The sequence below is a fragment of the Myxocyprinus asiaticus genome, chromosome 25 (assembly GCF_019703515.2).
Source record: "Myxocyprinus asiaticus isolate MX2 ecotype Aquarium Trade chromosome 25, UBuf_Myxa_2, whole genome shotgun sequence".
NCBI lineage: Eukaryota > Metazoa > Chordata > Actinopteri > Cypriniformes > Catostomidae > Myxocyprinus > Myxocyprinus asiaticus.
In genome coordinates, this window is record NC_059368.1 from 1,890,271 (window position 1) to 1,902,500 (window position 12,230).

The 12,230-nt window shown below is 39.5% G+C and overlaps 2 protein-coding genes across 3 annotated transcripts in view; both read left to right on the top strand.

Annotated features, from left to right (window-relative positions):
* Nucleotides 1–5,628, top strand: part of LOC127416310 (WD repeat-containing protein 20-like) — a 143,030-nt gene extending 137,402 nt beyond the window's left edge. The window contains exon 3 of the mRNA XM_051655595.1: nt 5,611–5,628. The gene's annotated coding sequence lies outside the window, so the exon portion shown is untranslated. The remainder of the gene's footprint in view (nt 1–5,610) is intronic.
* Nucleotides 1–12,230, top strand: part of wasf1 (WASP family member 1) — a 69,440-nt gene that overhangs the window by 27,705 nt on the left and 29,505 nt on the right. For both annotated transcript variants that reach the window (XM_051655612.1, XM_051655611.1), the window contains 3 exons: nt 2,006–2,157; nt 3,256–3,390; nt 6,378–6,531. In XM_051655612.1, coding sequence (XP_051511572.1) covers nt 2,025–2,157; nt 3,256–3,390; nt 6,378–6,531 — 422 coding nt within the window. In that variant the 5' untranslated portion in view covers nt 2,006–2,024. The remainder of the gene's footprint in view (nt 1–2,005; nt 2,158–3,255; nt 3,391–6,377; nt 6,532–12,230) is intronic.

Consider the following 12,230-nt stretch of genomic DNA (forward strand, 5'->3'; position numbering starts at 1 on the left):
CTTAATGTTGACTGTTCAGCTGGTTCCCGCCTCCTCCTTGCCCGTCCTGTAACTGTTACAACACTATTTTTGCATGCTATGCACAGTTTTCCTACTGTTTTCTTCAACCTGGTTTCATAGAATCACGTAACTATACCTACATGTTTGCAAAATGATTTTTGCGCAGCTTGTTGAATGCAACACGTCAGTTTCCGGGTGAAATGAACACTAGAGGTGCTACAACAACAGTGACTTTTATTCACTTTCACACAAGTCACATGTAAAACGGCAGATTATCAGTTCATAAACACTTACTTTTCGCCCTGTTCCTCACACAATGCTATCTTATGACATCTAAACACTTTTACTGTAGTGCATGACTCATTTTAACATTTGCATTACATAATCAACTACATTTACAAGCTTGTTCAAGCGTGAGCAAATTGTGCGGTAGCTCAACTGATAGAGCGTTGCACTTGTGATGTAAAGGAGCGGGATAAAAGTCCTGAAGGGCACACCACATGTGAACCCACGTTCTGACTCTATCGGTTAGGTTTAGGTTTAAGGTTTAGGGTAGGGAGGTCAGTTTCATTGATTTAAACTCGACAGAGCATTAACATTAAAAACCTCGACGCTGGCTACCACACCTGGAGTCATGAGTTCGAATCCAGGACATGCTGAGTGACTCCAGCCAGGTCTCCTAAGCAACCAAATTGGCCCGGTTGCTAGGAAGGGTAGAGTCACATGGGGTAACCTCCTCGTGGTCACTATAATGTGGTTCTCGCTATCAATGGGGCGTGTGGTAAGTTGTGCGTGGATCGTGGAGAGTAGCATGAGCCTCCACACGCTGTGAGTCTCCGCGGTGTCATGCACAATGAGTCATGTGATAAGATGCACGGATTGACGGTCTCAGAAGCGGAGGCAACTGAGACTTGTCCTCCGCCATCTGGATTGAGGTGAGTAACCCCGTGTGGCATGGCGGAGGTCGGGGCCGTGATGCCGCACACCCGGCCCCTAATCAGGCTGATCAAGCCCGAGAGGGATAAAGGCGACCGGAGACGGCGAGAGAGAGAGAGAGAGAGAGAGAGAATTACAGGCAGCTGCCCCGTATGTGTTTGTGTTTGTCTTTTTCCTTAAGTTTATTATTAAACTATTATTTATACTGTCAAGCCGGTTCTCGCCTCCTCCTTTCCCTGGCATCGGCACCAGTGTAACAAGGTTAAAGGGAAAGGAGGATTTAAATTGTGATTGAACATCCTCTGTCTGTGAAAACCCCTCTCACAGTCTCATTTAACGGATGATGTGTCGCGCTCTACAGTTACTTCATCAAAACCTGTCAGAATTCATCAGAAGTAAAGCTGTAATTGTGACAAACTGGTCTCACAGATATTGTCTTCCACATTCCCCTCACTACAGACTGAGAGTTTTTATTTAACATTTTTATTGCAGAAGCAATAGTTCAGTGAATATTCAGCCATCATTTACTCACCCTCATGTCATTTCAAACCTGTATTTCCATACAATAAAGACAGACAGTGACCAGGAGCAGACAAGCTTGAAAAATGACAAAATAACACCACAAAAGTAGCACAATATTCCAAGTTCTCTGAAGCCATATGATAGGTTTGTGTGAGGAACCCAAATGTATTCATTTAATTGAGAAAAGCAGCATGAACATTCTGATAAACATCTCCTTTTGTGTTCAGTGAAAAGTGTAAAGAAAGTCATACGGGTTTGGAACAACGTAAGGAAGGATAAATGGCAAAACTGTTAAGTATTCCTTTAATGAAGCTTGTTTATTCAGTGATTCACACTCTGTATAATCTGTGGCATTGTTCTAAACGGACTGGATCAAGGAATATTTCACACTTACGTATAATTATCTCTGTCCCGCAGTGGGGATTCTCCACGCTGTAATTCCCAGGAAGAGCTCACAGCTGTTTGTGTGTGTCTGTGTGTTTTGATGAAAAATGTGGAACTTGAACTGATGTCCACCTGTCTCTCTCTCTCTCTGTCTGTCTCACAGGTGCAGGTCGTGATTCAGGATGCCGCTGGTGAAACGGACTATCGAGCCGCGTCACCTGTGTCATACGGCTCTACCGCGCAGCATCAAGAATGAACTGGAGTGTGTGACGAACATCTCGCTCGCCAACGTCATACGACAACTGAGCAGCCTCAGTGAGTTCACGTGTGTGTGTGTGTGTGTGTGTCTGTGTGTGTGTGGACTTGATCATTTACATTAACTCTTAAAAGGACTTACTACATCTGTGGCATTCGGACGATTACTGCAATAATTCTGACTTGTCTATAAATGTGTTTAAAGCAGACATATAAATTGACAATTTCCTTTCTTTATAAAAAAGGTTTAAAATTGTATATAGGTTTGAATCTGGACACTTTTTTCACATTTTCTGGGAAAATAAATAAATAAATACATTTAAATAAGCAATAACTATTTTAAGTGAGATTCTGGGCCCTATTTTAAGAGCACTGGTATTAAGTACAGTGCTATGCGATAAGTCATATGCACAAATTCAATTGGCATGACTATGAAGTTTTGATATTTTCATGTAAGTCTAGTAGTTGCAAATGGGTTGGTGAAATTGCGCGTGCAAAGCACTATTGGTGGTCTTATCGGTTTGCTGCTCTCCCATTGTTTATTGTTTTGTAATGTATATTTGTTATATATTTTTCTGTCTAATATTTTATTTTTAATTTCTGTACGGCGTCCCTGAGCATTGCAAAGGCGCTATAAAAAATAAACATTATTATTATTATTATTATTATTATTGATCTACTGACAAACAAATCATTGTATTGAATGGCAGCTCTTTATCACCACCTGCTGGTGGAATCTCCAAACTGCAAATGCAGGAACTGAATTTAAACTTTGCGCTGAAAACAGACGTGCTTCTGAAACATCTTAGCGCGATTACCTATTTCTCAGGAAAGTAGCAAATTGTGCTTTGCGCCACTTCATTAGCATGCAATACACCCAGATGTAGCGCAAACACTCCCACCCATGCCCACTTGTGATGGCACAAAAATTGCACTCATTAGCACTCTCACGAAAATGAGATAAGACAGTTGTGCGTTGCGCTGCGCCTAGCACGATCACAAACATAGAGCCCAATGTGTATTAATTCACCTAGAAGAGAATATTATGGAATACATCTGATGGTAGAAATAACAGGAGCATTTTGTGCTCGTATATTTTCAATTTTGGGAGCATGTGACCCTGCTATATGCTAATATATTGTTGTTTTGTGTGTGCAGGTAAATATGCGGAGGATTTGTTCGGCGAGCTCTTTAATGAAGCTCACTCGTTCTCGTTTCGAGTAAACTCGCTGCAGGAGAGAGTCGACCGCCTGTCAGTCAGTGTCACTCAACTCGACCCGAAAGAAGAGGAGTGTGAGTACACACACACAATACACACACACAAGCACACTGCATTAAATTTGCTGCATTAACCCTTGTGTGTCAAGTTACTCAGAGGTCCTTAGACAAATTAGTCCTGATCATAACTACCAAAAATTCATTCATTTTCAGGATTTTAACCCTTTAAATGCCAGTTTGTTTATATAATGCCACTGTTGTTCTTTTTACACACACACACACACACACACACACATACAAAACACACTCTGACCAACACACACACACACACACACAATTTTATCTGCATCATTTATTCAATTGTCCTGCAGTGCTCTATAATACAGCAAACAGAGAATAGGGGAAAAGTTTGTATTTGCTCCATAGGCTAAACATGAGAACAATGGCGCCATCTGGTGGAAAATATAAAAATGTAAATTTTGAAGCCAGGACTCCAGAATGAAAGCATAATATCATAGAATTCATGATTTTATGCTTTAATGGCACTAGGATCAAATATTGCAGTTTTAATGGGTTTCAATGGGGGACATTTTTGTCCTGAAGGTCCTGAGTGTAACTATTTTGTGTACACAGTGTATTATAGATGTATTATAGGAACTGAGGTTCAAATATTAAAATTCCCCCCAAATTAAACATCTTTGGCAAAATGTATGCCGTTGGCATTAACACAGCTAAAATGATCGAAAAGACAAAAATGTCCCAAAGGTCGCACACGGGTTAAATTTGGCCTAAACTAGGTATCATTATGTTGTCAGGGTTAGGGGTTAGAAGTTAAGGTTAGGTCTACATTTTCAAACAGTCCCTATGATGCTGTCTATATTTATTGCTGTCTCGGTAGGCATCTCACTAGGTTTTGGATCAGAGAGCGAGACAGGTAGAGAGACAGTCGTCTCATGATAACCTCCTCTCCTCGCACCTCCACCGGTTTTATCACTGAAACAATTTCAATTATGGCGTACACGCAGTGAACTCGACACTCTGTAAATGAGCTCATTACAGAAACAGACCAGGTGAAGACAGCACAGTGTCCAATTTACAGGCAATCTAGCGGAAGCTTTGCTTAGTAGCGTACAACAACTTCCGCTGCAGTCTTGTTTCAATGGCTGTGCCCACAGCGTGGAATTATTATGGACTATTTTATGTGCAATTCATCTCAAATACTTCATCTAAACAGACCTACAGATCGATGGGTTGATGTTTGGTTACGCTACTATTCGGAGCCGGATGCGACGACACGCGGACTGTGATAAAGGACTTTCTACAGTATAATGGCTGTGTACTGTCATGTAGCCAGACTTCCCTATGAATTACAATTATACATCATATTCAATTATCACCTGGAAAAAAACATTTGTATTATTTTCCAATAAAAAGACCTTAAAACAAGAATACATTACTTGAGAAGCAGAATGGCATAAGTCTTCAAATAGTTTTAATTAAAAAAAATAAAAAAGAGAAAATTTGGTGGGGTTTATGCTTGAAACAAGAAGAAACTATTTGCCAATGGAGTAAGAAAAATACAAAAAATATATTTTCTTGTTACAAGCATAAATGTTTCTAAATTTTGTTAGATTTCTCTGAAAACAAGACTAAATATCTCATACAAAATTTATGTATATATGTGTATGTGTGTGTGTGTGTGTGTACATTTTTGTCTTTGAACGTCTTCACTGCAAAAAAAATTATAATAATAAAATAAAAAAATTATATATATATATATATATATAATTTTTTTATTTTATTTTTTTATTTTTTTTGCAGTGAAGACGTTCATAGACAAAAATGTCTTTTTTGTGTAACTATAGCTGGACTAATGCTAAATTAACAACACTAGTGGATTAAGGCTTATTATTTTCCATTTCAAACAGTAAACTCTTCATATCAATATTTGTCAATCATTTCCAATGTACATTATAATGCTTTGATGCCTGATTTCACAATCATGTACAATTCCTGATTAAAGCTTTAATGTGATTTTTTTTTATACTGTACAAATAGGCAAAACAGTGTACATTTATAATATAATATCGACCATTTTATCAAATCTTGGCCATAAAATAATCATCAGCTATCAATATCAGCCAAAATAGGTGGATTCCTATTATCAGCACCACAAACCAATAACCAATAAATGTTTTAAGAGTGGGGCCTGGGTAGCTTAGCAAGTAAAGACGCTGACTATCACACCTGGAGTCGTGAGTTTGAATCCAGGGTGTGCTGAGTGACTCCAGCCAGGTCTCCTAAGCAACCAAATTGGCCCGGTTGCTAGGGAGGGTAGAGTCACATGGGGTAACCTCCTCGTGGTCGCTATAATGTGGTTCTCGCTCTCGGTGGGGTACGTGGTGAGTTGTGCGTGGATGCCGCGGAGAATAGCGTGAAGACTCTACACGCGCTATGTCTCCGTGGCAACGCACTCAACAAGCCACGTGATAAGATGCGCGGATTGACGGTCTCAGACGCGAAGGCAACTGAGATTGAGGCGAGTCACTACACCACCACGAGGACTTAGAGCGCATTGGGAATTGGACATGCCAAATTGAGGAGAAAAAAAAATAAAAAATAAAAATAAATAATAATGTTTTCCCTTATGGCTGTCGGGCTAGCTTGGTGCATGCCGTGGCTTCACTGGCAAACCGTCTCATGCTGCCAAACTGATTGAGGAGGGGGAAGGTGAGACGGATGAGCGGATGGTTAACTGATGATGGGGGAGAACGCAGCGGGAGCGTTTAATTTGAATTATCTGGTAATCTTGAGTGACTCTGGTGGTCTGTGGTCAGAGGTCAAGTGGATGTTTCTAGGCCGTTTCTAATGGTCTCAGAATCATCGGAAAAATACAGACAGTACAGCAAAATCACTCATGATTGCATTCTTGGTTGATTTACGATAAGTGTTGCAAACTCTTACAAACAGTGAGTCTCAGAAATTCCATTACACTCGCCTTCAGATATCAGAACGGACATGCAGCGGTTAATGACGTGCCATTTCCTGTGTGTGTCTCTCAGTGTCTCTTCAGGACATCACGATGAGGAAGGCGTTTCGCAGCTGCACCATTCAAGACCAGCAGCTGTTTGAGCGCGAGTCGCTGCCGATACCGATGCAGGAGACGTACGAAATCTGCGAACAACCGCCGCCTCTCAATATACTCACACCCTACAGGTCAGTATATCAGTGTCTTCGCCTGATTGGTCGGTTTTGCACTCGGGTTGTAACAGACGTATTCAGTGTCTGTTCTGGACAGTCACATGCAAAAACTCCTCATTTCTACTGGCTTTTGGTTTAGTCGTCTATCTGAAAGCAGCTGAATCCTTTTTCCCATGACCAAAAAAAAAAAAAAAAAAGAACTAAAGTGAAATGCAGTCATCATTTACTCACCCTCATGTTGTTCCAACTCCGTGTGACTTCCTTTCTTCTGTAGAACACAGATGTTTGGCAGAATGTTCAAGCTGCTCTTTTCCACAATGAAAGTGAATGGTGACTGATGCTGTCAAGCTCCAAAAAGGACAAAATACACTAGTAACAATATAGTTAAAGCACCTGAAAAAAGTAAATGCGACTTATACTGTATATTCCACATCCTCTGAAGCCATACGACAGTTTTATGTCAGAAGAAGGATATTCAAGTCGTTATTCAGTGAAAATCTTCCCCTCCGCCACTCGTTCACACACGTGCACATTTGGACTTGCAGTGTCATGCCAGATCTGACATCAATGACACCAAATGTTATTTGTTCTTGTGCATCTTAACCGAACGTGTAAGGATTGAATGTACGCTAATGTCATTGAGATATTTGTGTTCTGTAAAATATTCCTTCAACTAGCTTGACCAGCACTGCCCAGCATAAGCAAACCTGGACCAGCACAGAAATACATAAGTCTGGGCTTTTATGTGCAAGATCTATTAACCAATCAAAACTATTATTGAACGCTTGGCCACAGTCTCAGTGAACGACGTAAAATCAATTTCTGCTCTTTTGTTGGCTCAACCATCACAACTGGATTTCATAGCAACAAAACACACCTGCAGAGAAATAAAAAACACCAACAAGATCTTTTTAATGCCTCAATTATTTCTCCAAGACACCAATGAGATTAAAGGAATATTCCGGGTTCAATACAGGTTCAGCTCAATCGACAGCATTTGTGGCATAATGTTGATTACCACAAAAATTCATTCCGACTCGTCCTTCCTTTTCTTTAAATCGGTGTTCCAGTGAGACACTTACAATGGAAGTCAATGGGGTCAATTTTTGGAGGCTTTAAACTAAAGTCAGAAATGTGACGCTTATAATTTTATAAAACTGTTAACTGTTAAAACTCATGTATAATTTCAGCTGCAAAGTTGTTTCAGTTGTCATTTTTACAGTCGTTTTGGCGTTTTAGGGTTTACGTCATTACGTCGTCATGGCAACGAAGTTGTAAAATTGTCTATAACTTTACACAGATGCGGTTAGTAAGTGATTTTATCACACTACAATCATGTTTACACACTGTGGCAGGGCGGAGGGCGGGGCCGGGTCGTGATTCCACACACCCGGCCCCTAATTAGGCTGATGAAGCCCGAGAGGGATAAAAGCCGACCGGAGACGGCAGTGCGACAGAGAGAGAGTTACGGGCAGCTGCCCGACACCTGTGTGAGTGTCTTTTGGTTCAGTTTATAATTAAACTATTATTTAAATTACCAAGCCGGTTCTCGCTTCCTCCTTTCCATTGAGAGTGTTACACACACATATTGTTTACGACCCCATTGACTTCCATTGTAAGTGCCTCACTAGGGCTGGCGATAGGACGATGTAATCAGATATCGATGATGTCTGACAAATATCCCGATGCCGATTACGACACTCATTGATGGACAATAATTGACAACATCAGGAAATTACAAAACCATGGAGCTGGGAAGTCGGCAAAACTTTAAATAGCAGCACAGGGTATGAAATTAGCACCCGCCTAATCGCGGTATAGCATATATCATACGCATGGTGGGTCATTTTGCTCATCTACTGCACCGGTACTGTGGCGTACTAGCTGTAAGATGTCTCGGAATGACACATGACAAGAAATGCTGTATTACATTTTGAAGAACAGACGAAAGAAAATCTCGTGTCTTGTGGAACACACGCATGTTCTCACTCTTTATTTCTGTTTCAGTCATCTGAAAACTGTTTGCAAGAATAGTCTTGTCTATGAGAATGCTGCAAATGACCTCACACCATCTCAAGAGGTGCTCACTGTAATTAGCTTGCTTTATTTCCACAGAGTAGTATACGCTTTGCATTGTGAACGCAACTCTGCAGGTTCAGTGCTATTTAGCCTATAGTCTATACATGTGTGATATTTAAATCATAAAATAATACAAATACACATGATTTATATTTCAATTATTATGATCATCATTATTATTATTATGTTTACATTTATAATTGTCTTTAGATCTTAATTACTTAATTACGGATGATTTCTTGATGGCAAATGGAAGGGTGGTTATATTGACCATTTTGTTATTTAAATTGCTTTTTCTTTTTGTTTGAAGGGCAGTTAGAATTTAGAAATATCTTTATGTTTTTCGTGTTTCAATAAATGAATTACATTTTTAAAGCAGAATCAATAAAGCAAGAATATTCACCGATACCTCGGCCGGAAAGTTTGACTATGTAATCGGATATCGCGATATTTTTTTAAATAAAACTATCATGAACATATTTCTTGTATATGGCCCAGCCCTATGCCTCACTGTAGCCCAGATTTTTTAAGAAAAGGAGGGACGAGTCGAAATTATCGATATTATGCCACAGATGCTGTCGATTGAGCTTAAAGGGACAGGTCACGCAAAAATGAAAATTCTCTCATCATTTACTCCCCCTCATGCCATCCCAGATGTGTATGACTTTCTTTCTTCTGCAGAACACAAATGAAGATTTTTAGAAGAATATTTCAGCTCTGTAAGTCCTTACAATGCAAGTGAATGGTGACCAGAACTTTGACTCTCCAAAAATCACATAAAGGCAGCAAAAAAGTAATCCATAAGACTCCAGTGGTTTAATCCATGTCTTCAGAAGTGATATGATAGGTGTGGGTGAGAAACAGATCAATATTTAAGTCCTTTTTTACTCTAAATCTCCACTTTCACTTTCACTTTCAGATGTGAAAGTGAAACTAAACAGGCACCACATGTAACTTTCAGATGTAAAAGTGAAAGTGGAGATTTAGAGTTTTAAAAAAGGACTTAAATATTGATCTTTTTCTCACCCACAAATATCATATTTCTTCAGAAGACTTGGATTAAACCACTGGAGTTGTATGGATTACTTCTATGTTTCCTTTATGTGCTTTTTGGAGCTTCAAAGTTCTGGTCACCATTCACTTGCATTGTATGGACCTTGAAAAATCTTCATTTGTGTTCTGCATAAGAAAGAAAGTCATACACATATGGGGTGGCATGAGGATGAGTAAATGATGAGAGAATTTTAATTTTTGGGTGAACTATCACTTTCAATTGTATTGAACCCAGAATATTCCTTTAAGATGACTTTTGGATGGTCCTCCTGAGATAAAAACAGCAATCATTTCAGAAGAGATCTCAACAATGTCTCAGACTGTGCTCAGATTTGCCAAGGTATCAAAGGGTTCAGTCAGAAGTTACAGATCTCAGTATGAACATAAATGTTTCTCATTGCATTCTTCTAAGAGCAAATGATCTGAGCTCTGCACTCCACACTTACTGTACTCCTTCTGTATGTCAACAATTGACTCGTGTATGTCTGTTTTTACTGTAGACTTAACTGAGATCTCCATTAAGACTCTTAAGTCGCTATGAAAGAGCAACCTCCGAGCAAGAACATTGTCCTCTGGACACACTTCATTACAGTTTCCGTTTGTTGTCTGAGAGACTGAGTGTTTCTCATCACTTGAGACTAGGAACGTTTATATTGCACAGTATGCATCTCTCTCTCTCTCTCTCTCTCTCTCTCTCTGTGTGTGTGTGTGTGTTTACACATTCCCTCATTATTTCATGAAGAGAACTCTCACACCGGTGATTACAGCTGTTTTTCTCCTCTGTTTTCACTTGATTCTCTGCGTTTTCAACACTCCATCTTTGTCTCATCCTCTCAAATGATTGTTTTTAGTCATGCTGTTTATATTCTTCTTTGTCTGATTTTAAATATCACGCACAGTGTGTAGGGAAGAACGGGGCTAGTTGTCACACAGGCATGTTTTATGAAGTAGCTTTGGTTTTGTAAGTCTTAAATCAGGATAACTTTTGTAAAATGAAGATTTTAACCGAAAGCTTAAACTGTATTCTCAGGATAAGTGTATTTTCCTGGGGAAAGTTGTCACATTGTGTTTTTTTTATGTTAAATGTTCATTAACAACAATATCTAATTGATGAAGATAAGTATCTAATTAAAATAATTATTTCTTTTTTTATGTTAGCTTTTACATTTCTGCTGTTTCATAATTCTGATAAAATTTACCTAAAAAAAAGCCTATATTAGCTTCCCAATGTGACAACATACCCCGCTATAGAATCATAAATTGTACTTATGCATGTTAAATTACATGCATTTTTTTTTCTAGGCAATAATGGTGGAAATATTCTGTAGGTTTTTTTGTCATCAAGACTTTGTAAAATAAATTAACAAAAATAAACGAAATATTTATGCATTTTAACTTTCAAAAATCAACATAATTCCATCTAACTGAACTGAATGATCTTTAACAATATAACAAAACTACATATGTTAAGTGTTGGTATTTAAATTTAGTAAAAAAATGTAACTATTCAATTTGATGGAATTTTGTTATAAAAATAAAATGCTTAAATTTAAAAATTGTATTTTTAATACTACAGGACCTAAATTCACTGGAGGAAAAAGTGTGACAACTTGCCCCGGTGTTCTCTACATATGCATCTCTTCCTCCGTCTCCACTTTCCTAAGTTTGTATTTGAATAAAGATTGCACGACTGCTGTATAGTGGCCAGCTCACCGTCTCCATTTCAATCGACGTGTTATTTTTCTTCAGTGGGGAGATAAAACTCTCTCAACATAATTTACAGCATTGATTGGCCTGTCACAAGAGCCTGGAAGTGATAAATGCTTCATTTCAGTTGTATTGTTTCTTCGTTTCTTTTGTTTTTGGCCATTTAATATTTTACTTCTGCAGACTGAAATTAAACAAGAGAAATGAGAAAGAAAGAAGGACAGAGAGAGAGAAATGTGAGGAAAGAGAATCACTTGCAAAAGACAGAAAGCGAAAGTGAGAATCATCAGAGGAAGAGGAGGTGTAGTCTCATCCATTCACACGCTGGCTATTTTTCAGCAATTTTCACACCTCTTGATATTTCCAGAAGCATCAGTCTTGCATACTGCACTTATATATATATATATGTGTGTGTGTGTGTGTGTGTGTGTCTGTCTTTTGTCAATATTCAGTATGTATCTTGGTTTTTATATTGTGACGTGGAGGACGTGGCTGGGCCGTGATGGTGCACGGTCGGCGTTGAATCAGCTGATCGATAGGAGAGCGAGATAAGGGGCAGTCGGAGGCACCGGTTTGAGAGAGGGAGAGAGATGCATGCGGCCCCTTTGCATGTGCGTCTGTTTATGTTTATTTTAAGTCCATTTATATCATTAAAGTTTACGTTGACTGTTCAGCCGGTTCCCGCCTCCTCCTTGCCCGTCCTTATACTGTTACAGCGGTGCCAAAACCCGGGAGGGAGGAGGGCTCCTCCGGGCCCTTGGTGGACAGAACCGCTCCTCCCCGTCTCAGCGGCCGGCAGCGACCCCTCCGTTCCCAGACAGACGGCCGCTGCTGCTCCCCTGGCGGATGGCAGCGGCGAGGACTCCGCGACAGCG